The sequence below is a fragment of the Gymnogyps californianus genome, chromosome 7 (genome assembly GCF_018139145.2).
Source record: "Gymnogyps californianus isolate 813 chromosome 7, ASM1813914v2, whole genome shotgun sequence".
Classification (NCBI taxonomy): Eukaryota; Metazoa; Chordata; class Aves; order Accipitriformes; family Cathartidae; genus Gymnogyps; species Gymnogyps californianus.
The window spans coordinates 69,645-93,127 of record NC_059477.1 but is presented as its reverse complement, the minus strand read 5'-3'; the positions used below and the strand labels follow the sequence as shown (position 1 = coordinate 93,127).

The 23,483-nt window shown below is 40.7% G+C and overlaps 1 protein-coding gene across 1 annotated transcript in view; it reads left to right on the top strand.

Annotated features, from left to right (window-relative positions):
• The window catches only part of DIP2A (disco interacting protein 2 homolog A), a 132,722-nt gene that overhangs the window by 107,092 nt on the left and 2,147 nt on the right, over positions 1-23,483 (top strand). The window contains exons 20-37 of the mRNA XM_050899682.1: positions 160-240; positions 419-546; positions 2,601-2,715; positions 3,896-4,097; positions 4,681-4,790; positions 4,930-5,010; positions 7,592-7,715; positions 8,546-8,667; positions 8,986-9,097; positions 9,330-9,439; positions 9,949-10,079; positions 11,822-11,990; positions 13,240-13,410; positions 16,692-16,753; positions 18,617-18,674; positions 19,134-19,208; positions 19,907-20,081; positions 22,709-22,832. Of these exons, the coding sequence (XP_050755639.1) occupies positions 160-240; positions 419-546; positions 2,601-2,715; positions 3,896-4,097; positions 4,681-4,790; positions 4,930-5,010; positions 7,592-7,715; positions 8,546-8,667; positions 8,986-9,097; positions 9,330-9,439; positions 9,949-10,079; positions 11,822-11,990; positions 13,240-13,410; positions 16,692-16,753; positions 18,617-18,674; positions 19,134-19,208; positions 19,907-20,081; positions 22,709-22,832 (2,150 nt within the window). The remainder of the gene's footprint in view (positions 1-159; positions 241-418; positions 547-2,600; positions 2,716-3,895; positions 4,098-4,680; positions 4,791-4,929; positions 5,011-7,591; positions 7,716-8,545; positions 8,668-8,985; positions 9,098-9,329; positions 9,440-9,948; positions 10,080-11,821; positions 11,991-13,239; positions 13,411-16,691; positions 16,754-18,616; positions 18,675-19,133; positions 19,209-19,906; positions 20,082-22,708; positions 22,833-23,483) is intronic.

Below are 23,483 nucleotides of genomic sequence, written 5' to 3'. Positions count from 1 at the left end.
TCAAAAAACTGTTGTTCATACTTGACATGATAGTGACTGTTGTCATCGGGTGATTTTTCAACTGAGCATAGAGCTGCAATGAAACAGAGGCAGAAAGCATTTTAACCTCCCTTTTCTTATCAGTACTGTGAGTGTCTGAATACTTATGTGTTCTTTCAGGCCATTCCAGTGACGGCAGCCGGCGTGCCTGTTTCAGACCAACCCTTTACAAGAACAGGATTGCTTGGCTTTGTGGGTCCTGTAAGTGTGAATGAGCCGTTGGGGGCCCTGCTTTGTCCTGACTCCCAGTTCAGCAGAATTCTGTGTCAGGGCAGTGACCTCGTACAGATCTTGAGAATATGGTTGGCTTTAGTCAGGCATGTATCGCCGGGAGTCTGGAGGTTTTTCCCCTCTATTTCTAATTCTGTCTTCTTTTCAGGACTATTTGGTGTTTGTGGTAGGAAAATTGGATGGCCTAATGACAGTTAGTGGCCGCAGGCACAATGCGGATGATGTGGTAGCCACCGCGTTGGCAGTCGAACCCATGAAGTTTGTCTATCGGGGAAGGTGAGTATATTAAAAACTTCACCAGTGGTGATTGGACTTTATTGCTCCTTTTTTCACCTGCAAATGATCAACAAGTAACATAGTGTACACAGGAGCTCTGCATGTGAACTTTTACACGTGTATTTTGTAGGAAAGGAGGCACTAGGTTGCGATATGCCAGATAAGAACTTGGCTGTCCCTGCTAACTTGGAAGACAAATACTGACACTCTGCTTCATGCATAATAGATTTAAAATTACTTTCGCACAGTATAAACATAGATCTTTAAGTGTCTACTTAAAACTTCTTTCAAAGCTTCTTTTAACAGTCAGATGAAGTTCGTATGCCAAATGTAAAACACAACTCCCCTTTGTCCACCTGAGTCTTTCATGCAGAGTGGCCTAGGGAAGAACTTTGCAGCGTGTTCTAAAGAACAAACTAGGAGTGTTGAGGCTGCTGAAGGACCTCAGATAGTATGTGTTGTATCACCAACCTTAGTGCCCTTCAGTGGTCAATGGCTCAATGTTCGGATGGAGATCAGTGATGAGTGGTGGCCCTCAGGGGTCTGTATTGGGACCAGTACTGTTTAGTGTCTTCATCAATGACATAGACAGTGGGATCGAGTGCACCCTTTGCAAATTTGCAGATGATATCAAGCTGAGTGGTGTGGTTGATGTGCCTGAGGGTCAGGATGCCATTCAGAGGGACCTGGACAAGCTCGAGAAGTGGGCCCACGTGAACCTCATGAGGTTCAACAAGGCCAAGTGCAAGGTCCTGCACCTGGCTTGGGGCAACCCCCAGTATCAATACAGGCTGGAAGATGAAGGGATTGAGAGCAGCTCTGAGGAGAAGGACTTGGGGGTACTGCTGGATGAAAAGCTGGACATGAGCCGGCAATGTGCGCTCGCAGCCCAGAAAGCCAACTGTATCCTGGGCTGCATCAAAAGAAGCGTGGCCAGCAGGTCGAGGGAGGGGATTCTGCCCCTCTACTCCACTCTGGTGAGGCCCAACCTGGAGTACTGCATCCAGCTCTGGAGTCCTCAGCACAGGACAGACATGGACCTGTTGGAGCAGGTCCAGAGGAGGCCACAGAAATGGTCAGAGGGCTGGAGCACCTCTCCTATGAGGAAAGGCTGAGAGAGTTGGGGTTGTTTAGCCTGGAGAAGAGAAGGCTCTGGAGAGACCTTAGTGCAGCCTTTCAATACCTAAAGGGGGCTTATAAGAAAGATGGGGACAGACATTTTAGTAGGGCCTGTAGCCATAGGACAAGGGGTGATGGTTTTAAACCAAAGAGGGTAGATTTAGACTAGACTTTCTAAGGAGGAAATTTTTTACGATGAGGGTGGTGAAACACTGGCACAGGTTGCCCAGAGAGGTGGTAGATGCCCCATCCCTGGAAACATTCAGGTCAGGCTGGACGGGGCTCTGAGCAACCTGATCTAGTTGAAGATGGTCCCTGCTCATTGCAGGGGAGGTTGGACTAGATGACCTTTAAAGGTCCCTTCCAACCCAAACCATTCTATGATTCTATGAAAGTTGAGCTTTCCTCATTTTTGCATCACTTGTGAAATTCACATATCATAAAAATAATGGCACATACCTGGTTGAGGCATTATTAATCTTTTATCCTAGAAGATGCAAGCCTAAAACTAATTTAATTCACAAATGGGAGTAAGTATTTTTCAGTGCGAGCATTGATAGACCTGCTGGTCAGTAATTTGGCATAGTAGTTGTCTTTCAGAAGGGACATGTATGCAGGCTCTACAAGTTTAGCGTGCATGATGGAGTTATATAGGCAAGGTTTGCACAGCTCCTGCACGTGTGGAACCTGCCTGTGTTAAACGCGTGCTACATTGGTGACTGCAAATTCACTTGACCCCCAACAGAAATAAATTACAATAATGAACCTACATTTGTTCTAAATTTGTCTGTGATTTTGTGATGATCTGGCATGAATAATGCTTGTGTGTGTTGAAACAGTACCATTAAAGGTTGCAGTCATTTCCACATTATAATAAACCATGCTGTGTTCATCATATGTTGCATCCTATCATTCTTCTGTCCTTTGCGTTTTAGGATAGCAGTGTTTTCTGTGACCGTTTTGCATGATGATCGAATAGTGCTTGTGGCAGAGCAGCGCCCTGATGCGTCAGAGGAGGATAGTTTTCAGTGGATGAGCAGGGTTCTACAGGTAGTCAGTCTGTCCTTTCTCTCTTTCCAGGTGAATAAGGCTGATGTATGAAATGAGACTATTAGAGCCTCTTTTTTTCCATAAGGAAAACCTATCAGTGTAACTGCAGAGAGTTGTAATAAGCTGACTTCGGAATGTATTTCAGGGTTGATAGTTAACAGAATTTTGTAAAAAGTAAGACTTACTTTCAGAATGTTTTTTAACTTCATACTACGAGGATTCTTAAAGTCCTAAGGATGATAGTTTTTGTTTGTTTTAATTCTGCATATCTCTGCTGATGTCATACTGGCTGGGAGAGTTAAGTCTGAAAATTTTTAAGGGTATACTTAGTGCCAAGTATCAAAACAGACCCTGAAATCTTTTTGTGTCACTAACATCCTTATTCTAGATCTCCAACAGTAAGCGTTAAAACCTTTTTCCCTTGATTATTTTATTGTGTTTCTGTGGGGGGCCAGGAGGGAGGGGAATTCTGGTAGATTTGCATTTGAGGATTTCGGAATTAATCGATCAGTTCTAAGGAAGTAAAAAGTGAGAGAACAATTATGGAAGAAGACTCTGGTGAAGGGACAACTGAAGGGAAGGCTAGAGAGAACAACTTAAGGGAAGATTCCTCTTAAGAGTAAGGCAGTTGTGTAATAATGATTTCTGTCTAATTTCAGCTTTGTAATCTTTTTGGAGGGAATATCTGGTAACAGAAAGGCTGTTTTTCATGGGAGAAAATATTTTTATTTCTCTTTTTAGAAGTGTCATAGCTAAAATAGACACTTAAGTTTTAGGCAGCAAGACGTTTCCCTCCCTATTTTTGTGGTTTTATGTTCTACTGCGCTTTTGTGATTGTGCCATACGTGCTAAATTTGCTGTGGTATAATTTTGGCTTTTTAAAATCTCTGCACTTTTTTGCCCACTTTTAAGAGACTTTCCTAATCCCTGATGTGCAGGTGGCATCCCCTTGATAGAGTGCACAAGCAAAGTCCTGGGTCTGCTCCTGCTCCCATTGAAGTCATGGCACAACTTCTATGAGTTCAGTGAGTGCAGAATTGGACCCTTTATTTGCAAATTGTGGTGCAAGTAAAAATTTTAATGTTATTAAATGACTTGAATTCAAATTCTTGCTCTAGCTACATCCCAGTTGATGATGTGGAATGTTTTTTTTTTTTTTTTTTTTTTCCTTTCTGTCAAGGCAATTGATAGCATTCACCAAGTGGGCGTCTACTGCCTTGCCTTGGTGCCAGCCAACACTTTGCCAAAGGCTCCGCTTGGAGGAATTCATATTTCAGAAACCAAGCAGCGCTTTTTAGAGGGTGCTCTGCACCCTTGTAACGTCTTGATGTGTCCACATACTTGCGTTACTAACCTGCCTAAGCCTCGACAGAAACAACCAGGTGAGTAAACCAGAGCGTGTTCCTTAGTTCTGCGTGTCTGTGTCTGAGGGTATGCGTGGAGTATGATCCGGAGGCAACGTGACAGCTCAGGGCTGTGTATGTTGGATGCCTTTAAGCTGCGTAACTTGGCAGAGCTAGTGGTGTTGTCAGCGCAGCCCGGAGCTCAGTGAGGGCATTGTGCTCTGCCTCGAGTCCCAGGTAAATGCGAGGACATACAGCACATACCAATTTCATGCTTCTGTAGCTACGTTATAAATTGTTCCTGTACTGGCTATCTTGCAAAGGCCGGTCCTCAGACATGCTGTAACTCATGTAATAAAACTGAAGTATAGACAGACCTCAACTTGCTGAATCAGTAAGAGACTGATTTTTAATGTACCATACTGATAATGGACTGATTTTCAGTGTACCATACTATCCTCTTATCTCTTTTTCTGTGCAATGTGATCCTTCATTTTAGCTTTTCATCTTTTCAGATCTATGTTACATATGGCATTTGTAGTAATCTGCAGGCTGAATTATAGATTATTACATGTTCCTTACATTATTTTTCCTCATTTTGCACTGTTTTTTCAAAATGCAGATGTTGGTCCTGCTTCAATGATAGTAGGAAACCTTGTTGCTGGAAAGAGAATTGCACAAGCCTCAGGGAGAGATGTTACCCAGTTGGAGGATAATGACCAGGCAAGAAAGGTAACACTGATGTCCTGGTATTATTAAATATTTGAATTGGCTTATTCAAAATGAGCGAAGACCAGTTACGGTATTCTGCTGAAACTAAGCATGGTGTATTTTGAGTGAATCCGAGTGTCTCCTTTTTTTCCTGTTTCAGTTCCTGTATTTAGCAGATGTTCTTCAGTGGCGAGCTCAGACAACTCCGGATCATCCCCTCTTCCTTTTGTTGAATTCCAAGGTGAGATGCGCTTTAGGTCATACTTGGAGATGGAGATCAGCAAAAGATTGTTTGGATTCTAAGAAAATTCAAGCTAGAAGTCTTTTCCTAAAATGCTTCAGGTTATGTTGTTGATGTGAGATGTCATCGTTTTGAAGCAGACAAAAATTGCTAGTTAGCAAGCAGCATAATTTTTCCACATCTGGAATTTTATTCCACATCTTTTATTCCACATCTGGAATGTCAGTATACGTTCTGCCTAGCTTAAAACATTGCAGCAATTGCGTTTCCTGCTGGAATACAACTTTTGTCATATTAATGGAAGCCACGATTTTGTCTTCGTTCCTGAGCACGAGGGTAAGTGGAAGTCAGAGCTGCAGGATTTTTTAATTAGAAGATCTAGAGCCTAAGTAGAGAACCCTTGGGACAGCTTGGAGTCGTATTTTCCAGGAGCACTGCACAGCGTTCAGGAGACACCGATGCCTTGTCCTCAGCTAGGGTCTGCCCCCAAAAAGGATGGCACTTACAGTCACTCAAACATGAGCAAGTAAATGCTTCTGTTTGGGAGTACAGGCTCGATGTACTTACAGGCTCTATATACTTATCTTATTCAAGGGCTGTCTGAACCCTTATGACATATGACAAGGCAACAGTCATGTTTCTCAGGAAATACATCATTTTTGCTCGTAGCTGCTCTGCTCTGCATGCGACTGGCAGTAGTTTTGGAGCATTCATGTGCCCTGTGCATCCAACACTTTGTAAAGCGGTGTGAAAAAACATGCACTTTTATATGTTCTTCAGTATTTCAGCCTCCCTGGGCTTGAGGAGCACTATTACTGTGCATATTTCAGAAAACTCAAATATTTTAGATTCTTCTACTGCTATTCTGGCACTTTTTTTAATTCCCCTCCTTTCTTTCCAGGAGGCAAAGTTGGTCAATTTTTGTTGGGGCCTGTAGCTACCCTGCCGAGCTGTTGGAGCTCAGTAGCTACTCTTCCAGTGACAGTAACAGCCCAGTGACAAATTAGGTCTACCTTGTGCTGTACCGCAGACACGTGAGATAGGGAACGTGCTTTCCGAAGGTCCAGCAGCAGTCCTTGGGAAGTGAAGGATTTGCCTTTGGGGGTCCCGCTCAGACAGGCAGAAGGGTTTAGGGCATGGTTCAAAGTTCTGACTTTTCTCATGAGACTCTGCTTTAGCAGAAGAAACTGCTTCAATATGGTTATTGTTAAAAGCCACAGAATTGGTTTATTCTTCTCTCAGAGTAAAGAGGCTTTTGAGGGAAGTTTTCTAGTATGAAGAAGCCCCTTTCTGGGTCAGTGTTCAGGCAGCTTTCACCCTTCACAAGGAGACTGCAAAAAGGAAACACAAAACTTAGGCACAAAGAAATTATCTGTTGGTGAACACATCTCTTAAATAGCTGGGACTAACAAGCTACAATGCTAAACTTTAGTGTGTTCACAGCTCTCCATGAGAAACCCTTTTGTTTTACACCTTTTCGTGTCAATGTTTTTCTCCCAAGTCCTTGAGCTGCTACTGTTCCTATATCAACAATACACCGTATTTACTGTTCTTATTTCGCATGACTAGCTCCCAGGCTTTAACAACAGTTTCCTTAGTAAAACTGAGCAGAGCGCCAGTGCCATCCTGCGTCAAACTAGGCCTTGGATCAGAGCGTTGTGCACTTGGGCTGAGGATTACACGTGGCAGCTCGTCTTGGACTTGAAACCAAATACCGATATAGCAGACATTTGCTGTGATAATCCTTATCTGTATAGCGGGAGGCTTGATTCAGTCAGTCTCTGACTGTTTGTTTCCCTCTGAGGTGGTTGTCCGACCAGCTTTTCTTGAATCAGATTGTAGTCTTGGAAAAACAGATACGTCCCAACCTCACAGGCTTAAGGCTAAGGCATCGCTTCCTAGGCTGGATAGCAAAAGGATGTTTTCTGTCTTGATATCAAAAACTGGACTAAGCCTTTTGGAATCCCCATGACTTTGCGACTGCCTAAGCAATCCAAAGATACGGCTACTTCCATGTGAAGACTTTACAGATGTGTAGTTGTGGGGATTACACTTTCAGTAGATGCACTGAAGCAGAAGTGACGGTGCACACCAACCACAGCTCAGGTTGCCTCTCTGACCCTTTAAAAGAGTATCTATACCAAAGACATCAGCAGAGTTCCCTTGGCACTTTTAAGACTGCTGATTGCAAAAGCATCTAGAGGTTTGGCTGTGCATGGTAGGGTAAAGCTGATGCGGTGCTTCACTTGCTGCTAAAACAATTGTGTTACTACTACTACTGGTTTTCTCCCTTGGACTGTGAAATTTCAAATATTTGTAAGGTGTTCTTTTTGTGGTACCAAATACATTTAGAAGTTGCTTCACTGTCTGATGTTCAAAATGATACATATAAAATTCTCTAGCATTCTAAAAGTTCATGGTACCAGCAGCATGGTTTCTGAAACATCGAGACAGAGTCTTCAAAAGCGTTTGCTGTATTGTTAAAATAAGGACAATGAAATATTGCATCTGCAGCATGTACTTTGTGGAGAACAGTTTGAAACTGAATAAAGTTTTCTGATGTTGCTTCTGTTCTGTGCAGGGCACTGTAGCTAGCACTGCGTCATGCATACAGTTGCACAAGAGAGCAGAGAGGGTGGCAGTCGCACTGATGGAGAAAGGACGACTGAATGTTGGTGACCACGTGGCCCTGGTTTATCCTCCAGGTAAGGCAATACAGACAGCAAAAATCGAAGTCAGTCATCGCAAGAAAAGAAACAACTCTTGCCAAGATAGAGCATTCAAACATCCATTTAATATAGTGGTATATGGCAGACAATATTTCAAGGAAGAGATTCCTTTTGGTCGTTTCATTATTAAGTTGCTTCTCCTAAGTGGCAAACAACATTTACCAAACATTTCATGTAACTGCTCCAGATGTCTGGGCAGTTATGCAAGAGTAGTTTGATTTTAAAGCACATGAAAGATTCTCGATTTTCAGCCTCAGAGAATGGAATAAAACTGCGTATGTATCCATTGAAAGCTAGATTAGGGATGTCAGTGTATGAACACCCTTTCTTTCCTCAATGGCTGTCTCTAGAAGTGAAATCTGGACCCCAGACTTGCATTACTAGTGTGTATTTACCAGTGTACCTCAGGAAAAAAGTATTACCTTGTAAAAGTAGGATGACTGCATATTTCAGAGTGATAATTGTGAAAAACAAATGTATGCTTTTTAAAAGAATCTGAGTCGTCGTCTTCGTAACCTACAATACCTTGTTTTGTTATTTTTGTTATTTTATACTACCTGTCCATGAAAATATATCCCTACAAATCTGAAGTTTGTAGGGTTTGAATAATTTTTGCTAACTCTCAAATGCAAAATATTTTAACCTTACAGAATTGGGCATGGCCAAGAACCGCCTGTTGATTTGAAGAGACCTTTGCGACAAATCCTTACATCTTAATAAAATAAATCAGTGATGTATTTTGATTTCGGCGAAAGAGTTTGGCCTTTTGTTCTGATAAGTTTTTATTTCACAAATATTCTTTACAGGAGTAGACTTGATAGCAACTTTCTACGGCTGCTTATATGCTGGCTGTATACCTATCACCGTTCGCCCACCTCATCCACAGAATCTTGCTACCACTCTGCCCACTGTCAAAATGATTGTAGAGGTATGTATAAGACATTCCTCTCCTAATGCTTTTGGTGGGTGTAGGATGGTTGACGCAGCCTGATAAATTGCTTTGCAACAGTCAATGTAAAATAAGCTAGGAAAAAAAATCATCAGTGTGCTGTGGCTGAGTCAATAAATACTTTTTTCAGAAACTCGTTTGAAATGTTCTTTCTATTGCTGTCATTTATTTTGCTTTGTTTCCAGTGTCTTTCTTCATCTATTCAGCTTACTGGTTCTCTCATTTGGATGGATATGAAATCACTTGAGCATTCGTTCACTAGTTTTATAAATGTTTTTAATGCCGTGTCTTTTACAGGTCAGTAAGTCTGCATGTATACTGACCACACAAGCGATAATGAAACTGCTGAAGTCCAAGGAAGCTGCAACAGCTGTAGATATTAAAACATGGCCCACTATTTTGGATACAGGTACAGAATGTTTGCCAACTAGCCAAAATGTAAATAATTTGAAGACTGATTCATTTCTTTTGTTATACTATAACTGCCTAATTGAATAGATGTATCTTGCATTGCATCAAAATTGCTGTCCAGAAACTGTAGAAAGCACCTGGTGTTAATGCTGTAAAGATACATTTTTGTCCTGTGCTCTTTTTCCAAAATAATAATATGGTACTCTTCTCTCTTTACGTATTTTAAATAGATGATATGCCTAAAAAGAAGCTGGCTAGTATTTTCAGACCTACATCTCCAGATATGTTGGCATACTTGGACTTCAGTGTGTCTACTACTGGTATATTAGCAGGAGTAAAGGTAAAGTAACAAGAGGGAGATTATTATACTTTATTTCCTTATACATAGGCATATTCCTCCTGCCAGAGAAGAAATACAAAAATGTAAGTGGACTATCTTAGTGTTCAGAAAGCTTATTTTTAAATTTGCATGACATCAAAATTTCTTGATGCACTTTTTGGAAGCCTTCAGTCTTACTGGCTCTATGTGAGGAATCACCAAGGGGACTAAATGGAGAGTGTTTGTCGTAAAGTTCATGAATGTTTTCTTTTGCAATTTATCCTAGAGATGTCAGACGTCATTTGGCATCATTCGATGTCATGACAGATGTCATTTGCCGCTAGCATGAAAAGTACCTGTGAAGTTTTGGGCTCGTATCCCTTTCCTGTTTCAAAGGTCCTTTAAAAAAAACCTGAACCACTACGTGTTGCCACGTCTTCTACAATAAACATTTCTATCAGTTATTACATGTGATACCCTTTTTTTTTTTTTTTTTAAAGTCCCTGAGAGCATCTGTTTTCCTCTTACAGATGTCACATGCAGCTACAAGTGCCTTATGTCGCTCGATAAAGCTACAGTGTGAGCTGTACCCTTCACGTCAGATTGCCATCTGCCTTGACCCTTATTGCGGCTTGGGATTTGCGCTGTGGTGCTTGTGCAGGTATGTTGTTTGAGTCGTAGGCTTTCTCATGTGTTCCCAGCCTTCTCTAGAATCCGAGGGAACAGTCGTGGATGAAACTGTCAGAGAAACCCAAATTAACCTTTTTATAGGTATTTCATAAAATACCTTTTGTGGTAACACAATTCATTTAAGTAAGTTAGTTACTTGAGTAACTTGGGTTTTGCAAGTGGAATTCATTAGATACCAAATCCAAGAAAAAAAGGACTTCACTGTGTATTTCACATTGATTAAATAAATCCTTTTAAAGTCTTTTGAGATTAAACCATATCTTTTTACAAGACCCTTAAAGTGTTGACTGCAAGATTGGTATGCATTAAGAAATACTGCTAAAGGAAGTAATTAAATGTTTCTTAAAATGAATGAGACCTGAATTGATTCAATCAGATAACTACTGTAATGCAGCACATCCTGCAAAGCTGCAAAATGTTCCTCTTTTTTGCCTTTTAAAACATTCCATATGCTTTAACTAATCCAAAGATTTAACAGTGTTTGAGATATTTCATTTTTAAAAAGTGCAGAAACTGAATATGAAAGGTTATTTTGTAAAAAGATAAAGTTAAATTTACTGTAGTTAACCTGTTCCTTCCCTCTCTAATTTCCCCAACTGGAAAGGAAGTTTACTGAAGGAAAGCAAAAATTTAACTTTGGTAACATCTGATGATTTATATCATCAATAAAGTGAGGCAGGGTGGAGGGAGAAGAAACCTCAGTGATGGAAGAATTAAAATCCAAATGGATTTAAAAAAATATTTTTAGAGAAGGGAACTACATGCTTTCCATACAAGAGTTAATATAAGGTCTGCTGTGTTTCATCTGAGTTATAGCTTCGTTTTAGTGTGAAAGACTGTTTTATTACAGAATGATTTTTTTTTCTATTTTAGAATGTTTAAAAAGAAAACAAAATAACTCCTCATTGTATTGCCCACTACAAAAAGACATCAACTCTAGTCAGGAGAAATGGCAAGCGTGTCAAGCTACCTGTTGAAAGCAATTAGAGATGCTGTTACTTTTTTCAAGATGCATTGGTTTATCTAAGCCTGGTTTTACAGAGGGGTGTGTCACTGATTTTGTTGATAGTAACTGATCTAAAAAACATTTGGTAGTTTAAGACTGTATGGTCACGGCGTTTACTGTCTTGAAAGTAGTGTATAATATTTAAAAAAAAAAAAAAAATTAAAAGGTGGTGTGATTCTGAATTTGCCTTTCTGTCCACTCATGTTAACTGGTATCCAGGTTAAATATTTCACATCAACACTGTTTAAAAACCGAGACACCTACGGCAAAGGCTAGAAAATTGCACTAAAAACTTGAATGGTGCAATATGTTAAAGACTCATTTCACTCAAAGCAAAAGGTGCATTTTCCCTAGAATGACTCAGAAAAATAAGCTCAATTACCAGTTGTAATCTGTAACTGGAATGATGTCTCAAATGTTAATATTTTGGTGTCAGAAGTTCTGTCTATTCAAGGCATTGAGTATTTGCCTATAGTTCAGTACAATTTACTGCAGGACAAATATACTCACCTTGAAGTTTGTGACTTAACTCAAACCCATAGTTCTTAGCTGAGAGAGATTTGCTCTCTGTGGAGAAGATAAGCTGAAGTTCAAATAGATACCAAGCTCTCCGTTTTCCTGTATTTGCTTCATTTTGGCTTTATGTAACTTTTGGCTTTTTTATGCTGGCTTGAAGCTTTCCTGTTTCTTTTTCTTCCTCTCCCTAGTGTATATTCGGGTCATCAGTCTATTCTAGTCCCTCCTCTGGAACTGGAGAGCAACGTGTCTCTGTGGTTGTCCGCTGTAAGTCAGTATAAAGTACGCGTCACGTTCTGCTCTTACTCCGTGATGGAGATGTGCACCAAAGGGCTTGGAACACAGACTGATATACTCCGGGTGAGTGGACCTGATTTTTCAACATACTGACATATAAATACATGTATCTTGCTAAAAATACTTCATTTTGGCTTGCAGAAGATGGGCCCATAAGTGTTTCTGTGAAAGCCTTTCGTTATGACCTGCTTTTTGGGAAAAGTTGAGATTGCTGGAAGTTTCAGCTCTCCTGTTTCTGGTGGGGGGGAGGGGAAAGAAGTCTTACGTTTTCAACTTCACTTATTTGTGCCACCTCTGTGCTGCTGGGTATTGCTGAGATTTTGGGCAAAATACGTAGCAAGCCTATCAACTTTTTCTTGTCTGAGATGAAAAAACCAACCAGACAAAAAATCCCAAACAGACAAAAAACCCCAAACAAACAGACAAAAAACCCCAAACAAACAGACAAAACCCACACCAAAAAAAAAGAAAAAAAACCCCAAAGCCCCCCCACCCCACAAAAAGCTCTCCCCCAAAAAACCAAAACAAAAAGCCCCTCGAAACCTGGCAAGTCTCACCTGCTTTCAGATCGCTTGACACCAAAAGTATTGAGTTCTAAAATGGATGTAATCTTCCTAACAGCAGCAATTACACACTAAGACATCCAGTTATTTTTGAGGGAAGTCTCTTAACTGAGACTTCATTTCCTTGAAGAGGCACCTCTGTCTCAATGGTAGGGGAGTTCCCACGGCTGTAGTAACTAAGCTGCTCAGGACTTGCACTGGGAATGTCTGGCAGCTTGTTGCGCACAAGAAAGCAGCTACATTGTGCTTATTCTCAGTATAGACAAAAAACTCTGTCCCTCTGTCCTCCTGGACCTCATTGAAGGGAATCCTGGCCCCCAGCCAGTCGCTACAGGTTCACATTCACGCTGATGAGAGTTAATAATGCCTCGGAACGCTCTGCTCGCATCTGAACTGCGCAGCACTGGGAGCGAGCGGGTCTCTTGTGAGCCCAGCCCTGTGACACAATGACGTTTTGTGGGTTTTTTCAGCTCAAAATGATGAGTGGCTGTGTCGCAGCTACACGATGCGAGTAGTTTGCATCTTGTGCATCAAACCCTGCCACAAAGCTTCTGGGCACAATTTTAGAGGGTTGTCCTGGGTGGATGGAGCCAAACCGAGTGCCGTCTGGGTCTACATTGTTTAACCAGTTCATGTCAGTTATTCTAGTGTTTTTAAAGTCCATCTGTTCCGCACATTAAAATAGTTTATTTCTAGAATTGTTGACTTCAAACTTAAAATGTTGTTGTTTTCTTCGTCCAACCTCTCAGATGAAAGGCGTTAACCTGTCCTGCGTGCGAACGTGCATGGTGGTTGCAGAGGAGAGACCAAGGATTACATTAACACAGTCTTTCTCTAAGTTATTCAAAGACCTGGGCCTCTCGGCTCGTGCAGTGAGCACTACTTTTGGGTGCAGGGTCAACGTAGCAATTTGCTTACAGGTGAGATTAAACTGCTTATTCCTTACACAGAATCTCTGGGAACTTTATAGGAAATCATGTTCAGCTGTATGTAATTTTTTTTTTTTCCTAATGAACTAGAGCTCCATTGCTTGCTTTTTTCAGCACCAAGTTAAATAAGCCTTGAAGATGTGGATTATGATAATTTCACTTTTCTGTACTAATTGACCAATTGATTTGCCTTTCTAATACAGAGGATCTGTATTAAGAAACTTGTTTCCTTCCTACTGTGCAGGAGCAGTATTAAATTAAATACACAGCTTCCTGTTCATAAACATATTAAATATTTCAAGCAGTGCTAGTTCAGCTTTTGTGTGATTCAGATTTTGTCTGTTTGAAAAATAGCTTATGTATATGTGGAATTAAATGGAAGACAGAGTTCCTCAAATAAGACCCAGGAAAATTGACAAGGTTGGCAGGTTTTTTTTACTTTTAAAGATCTCAAATGAGTATTACCAACATGCAAATACATTTGTCTCGCCTCATGTGAGAGTTGGACATTTTTTTTTTTTTTTTTTTTCTCAAGTAAAGGTATAAAATTGGAAGCTTTGAGGGGGAGAACATGCCCATAAAGTACACAGCCCTACTTCACAGACTGGAGATAATGACATGCTGTGGTCCATACCCGCCTTTCATAGTTCAGTATTCAGTTGATGATATCTTGTATGTGTAATTTAACCAGATTAAATCTAACTCTTCTTAATGTTTCTTCTCTAGTTAAGAGAGGGGAAAAAAAATGCATTCCACAACTTACCTGAAAATCAGGTACTAAGTATGGTCTAGAAAATGGCGAAGCACCCTGGGTTTTGGATGATACTTGTGTTAATAGATAAACTGCTCAAGTTTCAGATGCGGCAGTATGTAGCTTCGTATGCGGGGAATTTCATAGATGGCACAGCATGAAGTGTGTAACTGTAAATTTTATTTCCAATTTTATTGGTATGAATTACACTTAATAAAAAAGATGATTCAATGAAGATTGCTACTGTGCTTCTGCAAAACTTTTTTCTTTTTTTTTTTTTTTTTTTCCCCCCTTCCTGGTGCCCACTAGATGAAGGAAAGCCTTTTTTCCTCTCAGAATATATTTTAATGTTCTAGATTTCCTACAAGAGCGATGTTTTGGGCCATGATCTTCTTAAATATGTTGCCATTCATAATTGTTTCTTTAGTTTCTGTAGTTTCTTTCATACATATTAAAGGAGAAAAGGTTTTTAACAATCCCTAGATAAATGGTTATAAAGAAATGTGGCTAGAGCAATTTTATGAATCAGTAGATGGAAAAATAGGAAGGATCTAGATGAAATTAAGATGACTGTAAATTAAGATTTTAAATTCATTGAATAAAAAAATTCCAGATGCCAAGTGTGAAAAAAGAGCTTTCTGAATTGCCTGTCTAAATAAGAATTTTAAAAGCCAGTTTTGGATATTTGCTGTTTAGACCGCACAACGCGGGAAGAAACAGTTCTTCTGCAGAATGTTAAATGACAGTGTGAAAAGTACACCAGGAAAACTGTGAAGAGTGTAGGGCTGCTGGGCAGTTAAGCTTCCCCTTCATTTTATACCTTTTTCATCTCTGTTCTCCATTCTTGAGACCTTTTGTAGTGTGTTTTTTTTAATCCCTTTCCCCCATTTTTCCAAAGTGATACCTGTATTTGACTTTTTAAAATCATTGAATTTAAATGAATATAGATGACTAGCCAAACTGAATGGGTATTTGATACAAGTCAGCATGCAAATAAATACAATAATGTCTTCCAATCTTCCAGTCTTACTGGACTGGTTTACTGAGAAGGTGTTTCTGAAGCTGCAAGCAGCCTTTAGACGGTGGAGGGATTTATGATAAGGCAACAGGCGTTACGTATGATCTGCCTTAAACCTCTTCTTGTTTGTTAACTGGGACTTGCATGTTTCCCAGTGAACCACTTAAAAGTGCCAAGCTCTTAAGTAATCTGAAATGGAAATTTTCTTTTCACTCTAAAACAGTATGAGTTTTGTTTTCTGTCTTACTGTGTGTATCTTACGTTTCCAGTGCCTCTTTGTTTGTATTTTCTTTTTTCCCCTTTCTCTCTGTTTCACACACTTTGATGGCCTCTGTTACTTCTGTTTGTGGTCCCGCTGTCAGCCAAACAGGCTGGGCAAGCTGGCTGAACAGGTATAGTGATGCATGTGTGCTTGTAATGTCCTAAAGTCAATCTGGTTCAGCAGTATTACTCTATAACGAATGTGTGCCATTGGAGAGAGTTTTCATTTGAAACAGATCAAGCGAGATTTTTTTTTTTTCTAAAGAACTTCAGTTTTACTCACAAAGAACACTTGTAGCTGAAGTACAAAACCTCTTTCTCAAACAAGCCAGAAAGGGGCTTATAGCAATGATGAAAATTACTGAATGGTATATTCCTAAAGATAAAGATCATACTGTTAATCTGGTGTGGCTGTCAGTGTCACTGAGCCTCAGCGGTGCTACGGAAGTACAAGGGAATGTCACGGTAAAGACATTATTACCGTTCTCCAGCACTGCAATCTTGAGCTGATGGCAAAGTGGCCTCATTTTAAGTATTTCTAAAATGAGAAACTGTGCTACGGGGCAGGGGGGGAATAGTCACCAAAACTTTGCCTATTTTTTTTAGCTTAAATATGCATTTCACAGCAGTTTCTAGTTGTCTTGAGATTAAATTCTGCTGGGAGGAAAAAAAAAAAGGTCCCCTGTTCCCCTGTTGGGAAATGGGAAACCTCTCACCAGAGTTGGTCAGAAGGTTTATCCTCTGACTGCAACAGAGCTCTGCCTCTGCCTAGGCTGTTACTGGCAGGAGCCTTGAAAAGATATGGGTTGGTTAGAGTTATGTTTTAGTTAAATGTTGGGTTTTTTTTTCTTCTTCTTCTTCAAAGCTGACAAAAGTGTTATAAAGTAGAACAGTTGAGCTTTGGGAAAGGGATTAGGCCCGCACAAGTTTATGCTACATGCTTTGCACTTGCTATGTAGTTTTTAGAGGAGGTGGTTACCAAAATAAAATTCTAAAAACTTGAAGACTTACCTGTATACATACTTCACTTGTGCATTCATGTACTGATTCCATAAAACATCAAAGCTTTATGGCAGTCACTCTAGAAAGGGGGGCTATTTTACTATATTTCTGGTAGATTAGGGCAGTACTTTACAAGTGTCAGTAAAAAAGGGAGAGGAATTTGTGAATTTATGTGGCTGTGAGAATGAAAGCAGGATTTTCTGGCTTCTGTTGAATTTGTTTCTTCCTCCTTATTCTTAGGGAACAGCAGGCCCAGATCCAACAACCGTCTACGTAGATATGAGAGCACTTCGACATGACAGGTACAGATTATGTTAAAGCATTAACTACTCAATGCTATTTAATAACTGTAGAAGAGAAAGTTCAGCCTCATTGCGTTGCACTGGTTTGTTGAAATATTGTTGGCAGCAGCTAATCCCTCATCACCGCGTACAAGGAACCCCACCCTAGAGAATGACGGCTGTGTGCTGGAAGTGGTCCGGCATCTCTTCCTCCATCACTTGTTCTGCTGTTCCTTTCTAAACCCTCACCTAACTTGCTGTCCGTTCATCAGTCCTGTATAATCTAGACTTACTAGCTGTTTCTTACCTAACCATACCGTTAGCGAAAGGTGACCTTGCCAGCTGGCTGGTTAGTCACAGAATCACAGAAACAGTTAGGGTGGGCAGGACCTCTGGATGTCCCTCATGCAACCTCCGGCTCCAAGCAGGACCAGCTTCAAGGCTTCATCAGGTTACTGAGGGCCAGGACCAATTCAGTATGGAAAATCTCCAAGAATGGAGATCCTCTTCCTCCTCTCTGGGTGTATGTGCTGAGACTGACACCCTGCTCTGGGGAAGTTTTCCTTACATCTTGCATATTATATCCCTGGCCTCTTCTCCTTATGGTGTGCAGCTCTGACAAATCTGGCTCCATCTTCTCTGTAACAGTCCTTTAGATGGTGGAAAAAGTGCAGTTAGAGTTCCCCTTAGTCTTTTTTTTTTTTTTTTTCCTTCAGACCAAACCAAGTCAATTCCCTCAGCCTTCCCAGATCCAATAAATTGATGTCAGGCCTGTACTACAGCGTATCAAAACACGCACACATGCGCATATGTACACACATGTTATCTGGCAACTTGCCAAGGATACATCATTCTATCACACTTAATTCTGTAGTCATAACTTTCATATTAACTTGTCTCTCAGTTAACTTAGTTAATACAAGTGCTGGCAGCAGCAAGTTCAGACTGGAAGTTTAGTAGGGTACATGCATATATGTATTTGTTTCTGTACTTATTTTAAGAAACCTAATATCAAGACTTGGTGCATTTGCTTTATTTTTTTTTAATTGATAATGTTAAATTAGGGGCTTATGTTAACTGGCAGCTTTTATGACTACTGATCTCTAATTTTTGCAAGCTTAAATCTTAGCTGTTAGAAGACAAGCTATTCACTATCATTTGCATGATCCCGATTTGGCGTCTGAACAGATCAATGTAAACTACAGTCATTTTCTCCGTATTTAATATATCCCTATGACTTGCATGGTATATATTCCTGTTAAAAACAAGTTCCACCATAGCCTCAAAGCTGCTGCTGTGTTAGTCAGTTCTAGCCTACGGGTGGAGGAATAGTGTAATATGACACACTGGATAGGAGCCTCTTCTCTGGTACGTCTCTCCTACTGCACTCCATTCTTGTTCCTTCTGCAAATGTGCTGTCTTCATGAGTTATGCTACTTAGTGGGCTGCTACTAATAGTGTCACTTAATTCCGTTTAGGCTGCTTGCTCTTCACTTTTTGTAATTCCTAGTGACGCTCTGCCATGGTTCAGTGTGGCAAGCAGAGGTCCAGGAGAGTCCAACAAAAAGGTGAATTTAAAATGCTGGTGGAACTGCAGCCTTAGAGCTCTGTTGGAAAAAGTTACTTACCTCTCCAGAGAGCTGAGTTTCTGATTCTTAAAAGAAACGTGGTCTATGGGAATGCTAATATGGAAGTCTTGAAGACAGCTAGAAACTCTTAACTGTCTTACTGCATTGTGAATAACTGAGCATAATTGGCTGGCATCATAACAGTTTGGTCAGTGCAGCTAAGCATAGGTTAACACTGGATATACTGGAACACATCTATTTAACTTCTATTTAAGTTCATAAATCCTTGTACAAATGCATTCTCTTATTTTCTCAGGGTGCGTTTGGTAGAGAGAGGTTCTCCACACAGTCTGCCGCTTATGGAGTCTGGGAAGGTGAGAGACTGAGAACAATCCTTCCTCCTCATGGCCCCTACCTAGGTGGTGAGCTGCTTCAGCTGGATCTCAGTACAGAATCTGTGCAATGAGCTTCACTAATCACAGTTTATCTAGGAGAGGCACTAGAGAGAGCATAAAATGAACAGCCAGTTAAAATGAAGCCAGGGGCATGAAGTGAAGCAATAGGATATGCCGCTACAGCTGAAAAAATCAGAGGCCTTCATGTGGAAGGCATTTTTCAGGTGTGAAACAAACTTCAACTCTGAAGCTGCAAAATAGCTGCTTAGAGTTTAAATGATTAAACAACTTGGTAGGAAGAGATGGTTGATATCTGTGGTGCAGAGAGGAGTAGAAAGGGAAGAACTGCACAGACTGCTGACTTCTGTGGCTCTGCATTATTAACTTTTCTTTTGATGAATTCAAGTTCTCTTAACTTCTGTTTGCTTCTTATTCAAGATTCTGCCAGGGGTAAAGGTCATCATAGCACACACAGAAACCAAGGGACCTCTGGGAGACTCACATTTAGGAGAGGTAAAGCTTTGATGCTGTTGTACTTTGTTTATCAGCAGTGATTTAATATATAGATAAATCATGTTCGAGAAGTGCCTGTCTCTTAGTGGGACGGCCACATCATGTGGCAAGTGAATGAACTCTACAGAGAGCTGGAACTGTTGACACACTTGTCTGTCTGTCTGCATGGTTTCCTCCCTCCTCTGCCAAACTACAGCACGCCAGTACCAGCCGGTATCAGTTGACTGGTCTGTGTCTGGCAGCTAGGAGAGGCAGTGAATATCTTATGTACTCCCATCAGTAGGCAGTAGTAATGAGGTAATCTCATCACTTGGTTTAATCTTCGTTTTATAGACATCTGAATTTGTATATACAAGGATGCCCAACTAATAGAAGATTGCAGGTTAACAGATGTTCCTTTCCAGGAAGCCAAATGCCTAGTTCATTTTTCCCCTTTACCGTCCCCAATTACGTGTATATAAAACTCCTTTTTACTCCTTTTTCCTCATCATTTTCTGTGAGGCAGAAGTTAATGAATTATTTTAATAAAACTACTCCTGGCATTTTAGGAGCAAAAAAATTGTGAATGGAACAGATCTTTTAAATCAATAAATGATGCTGCCTGGGTCTGGCAAAATAACCTATGTTTATATGGGAATGATTCCCTTTTGTTGTTGTTGTTGTTTGTGGGTTTTGTTTTTTTTTTTTTAATCCCCTAGATATGGGTGAGTAGTCCACACAATGCTACTGGTTACTACACAGTGTATGGAGAAGAAGCACTGCACGCTGATCACTTTACTGCTCGCTTGAGTTTTGGAGACACTCAGACCATATGGGCTCGGACTGGGTACCTTGGCTTTCTGCGCAGAACAGAACTTACTGATGCTAGTGGAGGTGAGAGAAAACAAATGTACTTACAGAAGCATGTGTTTGAAACTCCTTGGGGTAGTTGAGCTAGCGAAGAGTAAGCTGTCCTGCAAGTTAATCCTGACTTCCATCAGAGAAAAGTGCTGAATGTAACAGGAATTGTTACTCTGTACATATTCATTGATTGTAATGATACTGGGTAATTGTGCAAAATGAGAACTTCATAATGGCCTTTTGACAAATTTAGAAATTATGTTCATCTTCCTTTATTTCCACTGAGACAAAATACTGTTAGCACATTTGTTAGAAGCACTAGAGCCTTGCTACTCACTTTTCCTCTGAACCTCTTTCCTCGCAGACAGGATGCAGTATTTCAGTGCTGATCTAGAGAATGCAAATAATGTCGTCACTCAGCAGTTTTAGGATATGCACAAATACCAGTGATTTCCCAGCCTTTCAGAAGTTAAAGGTCTAGAGGACTAACTTCTCCATAATTTTTCCAGTATAGAAAATAAATTGTTAATCTCATTTTTTCAATCTAAGCCAAGATGTCTAAACTTGAAAAATGTAAGCAGATGGAAGAAAAACTGCTCCTTTTTCTGTTGAGACAGAATACGGAGTAGGTATAACTCTTGATTATCACACATTTTAAAAAAAAAAAAGTTATCTCTAAACATCCTAAGAAAAGGAGTTTGAATGCTTATAACTTATTAGCAAATGTATATTGCTAATTGTCTGATTGGACTTAAATGAATGGCGTATCTACATGGATAGTGTCAGCGTCCCCTCATTGCTGTCACTGGATAATGAACTGTAGGGGGTTCACAGACACCTTTTACATTTCCTGTAATCACTCATCGTACAAGATAGAAAAGCCGTGTTCCCACTTCTGGAACATAAGTGTCTGTCTGCGGGACACCATGCATGTCCTCCATTACGTGAAGGAAGAAGAGTGAGCGAAGAGAGCAATTTGTTGAAGGTGCAGGCTTTTGTTGAGGAGCTACCCCATCTGTTGCAGTAGGATACCAGTCCAGGGTTCCGAAATGGTCCATGATGTAAGTCTGTTGGATCTAGTCATTAAGAGAGGGTCATCCTCCAGTCTACTGTGCTGGTGTGCTAGTCAGTCTCCCTGGGGCCTTTGAGAACAAGAAAGGTGGATGCCGTTGCTCTGGCTGGAGAAATCCCTGCAGCCCACTCAATTCCATCTCCTCCAGAGCTGCGTCCTGCAGACTTCCCTCTTCCACAGTCTGAGTGCCATCAGAGAGCAAAAGGTGTATTCTGGTAAAGAAACAGTCTTCATCAGAGATGTGTGGTATCCCTATCCCACAGCTACCACCGTTACACAAAAGGGTCCCTTCTTGGCACCAGGCCTTTCCACCCGTTCAACCTCCTTACTACACTGAGCAGTTCTGTGTTGGCCAGCCTCTCCTGAGTCTCTGTTCCTGAAGGAATGTGGTCTCAGGCTGTTCGTAGGAGCTGATGTAACGTAGCTCCAGCTCCCTGAAGAAGCTTTTACTGCATGTCATCTTCCCCTTTAGAGCTGGTAGAGCATGATAAAAGAACACTCAACCAAGGTGCTCTAAGCTTTCCTTGCTTTCCTCCTCTCTGATTTTCTAGGGTAGTTACCTGACATCCAGGGCATGTTGTACTGCTGCTTAGTGCAACGTTCCCCACAGGATGCTCTGACGGAATTGTCCTTCTGTTCAAAGTGAAATGGCTCCCTGTTCTTGAGAAAGCTGGTAGTTAACAGAAATCGGAATCTGTGAGCAGACATTCACAAAGAAAGAGAAGTTGCAGGTGGCAAGGCACCAGATTACTACAGCAAGTTTTTGTGCCTTGTAGCTTTCTGAAAAATCATGTATCGTAGAGATATTTATAACTGTGGAACAATGTCAGTTGTCCTTTAGTTTGTCAGCATTTGAGAGGCTATGTATGGTGAATCAATGTAGCAAGTACGCATGAAATACAGTGCGGCTTCCCAGCACGCTTTTTGTCTCAAGTTACACGATTCAGCAGAATTAGAAAACAGGTGCAAAAAAAAAAGCAAAGTTGAACTGAAGAGAATTACAGGATGAACGTGGCAGTGTGGAAAGCGTGTCCTTCAAGAAGGGTCTAGGAGAGCTTTGCTTATTTAACCTATCAAAGCTAAGGCTGAGGAGGGGATAGAGTTGTTCACGCTGCCTTAACTGTGGAAAACTTAGGAAGCTGAGAAGAATATTTCTGGCATGAGGACAAGTGGGTATAAGCTGGTTTTAAAAAGAAAAAAAAAAAGTTAAATTTGGAAATTGGAGAAGTGTTCCTGTTCATTATAGGACAGAAGTTCTCTGGTAAGAATAGTGGGATAGAAAGATGCTTTAACAATGGATTTGGATTGGGTTTATGAACTGAGATTGCAGTACGTGAGAGAAGGGGCAGGATTGGATGACCCAGAAATTCTTTTTAGTCTCGTTTCATTTGCTTTGAGTCAATAGGCAGAAGTGCTACATGACCTCTTGATTCTCTTCTCTCCAAATGGTAGAGCTTGATGTGTGTCATAGACTCTTTCTCCTAGGAAGCACCAGGAACATCTTAGAAGGTCAGGAATAAGCACGCACAAATGGCCATGTTTGTTCTGCAGATCTGATGATGTTTTAAATGTCTGTGCTGTATTGCAGAGAGGCACGATGCCCTGTATGTGGTAGGCTCTTTGGATGAAACACTGGAGCTCAGAGGAATGAGGTACCATCCCATTGATATAGAGACCTCTGTAATAAGAGCACATAAGAGCATTGCAGAATGGTAAGAGCCTCAGTAGTACTTTTCTATGTCCTTTTATTTCTTCTTAAAGCAGCAGAAGTCAAGCTCCGTAGAACAGCATGCTAGACTGAGAGCTTGCTGTAGAGTGAACTCAGCAAAACTTTGCTTAGAAACTACTGCAGTGAGAGTAACTGAAATGGAGCGCCCCTCTTTCCCCTGCCTCTGCTGCTCAAAAAAAAAAGCCCACGCCTTCATCAGAGTTTGATCTTCATAGTCTGAAAGACAGGGAGGGCAGGGCGTGAACGGGGCAGCAGAGCACTTGCAAGTTGTGGTGTTGCCTTCCCTGGCTGTGTCAGGATGTACGCGCTTGGATGTGGTAAACACATCTCTAGGATTTCTTGAATGATACCTTCTAACATATATTCTTCTCATTTGGTCCTAATGGATGATGTACGCCATTTGGCTGTAGCTCCTCTTCAGTCTCAAAGTGGTAGTGTTTACTTGTAAGCTTTGGGAGGTTTTGTCTGTAATAATCTCTGAAGATTTACAGAAGTACCTTAATATCTAGTATGCACACTGAATGTGAAATCTTAATGGTTCCTGTTTTAATACTTACGTGCAAAGGACTTTTAAATACATGATTGTGTACATATAAGAGAAAAAGACCTACTTATATTTTTTATGTGGAAAATT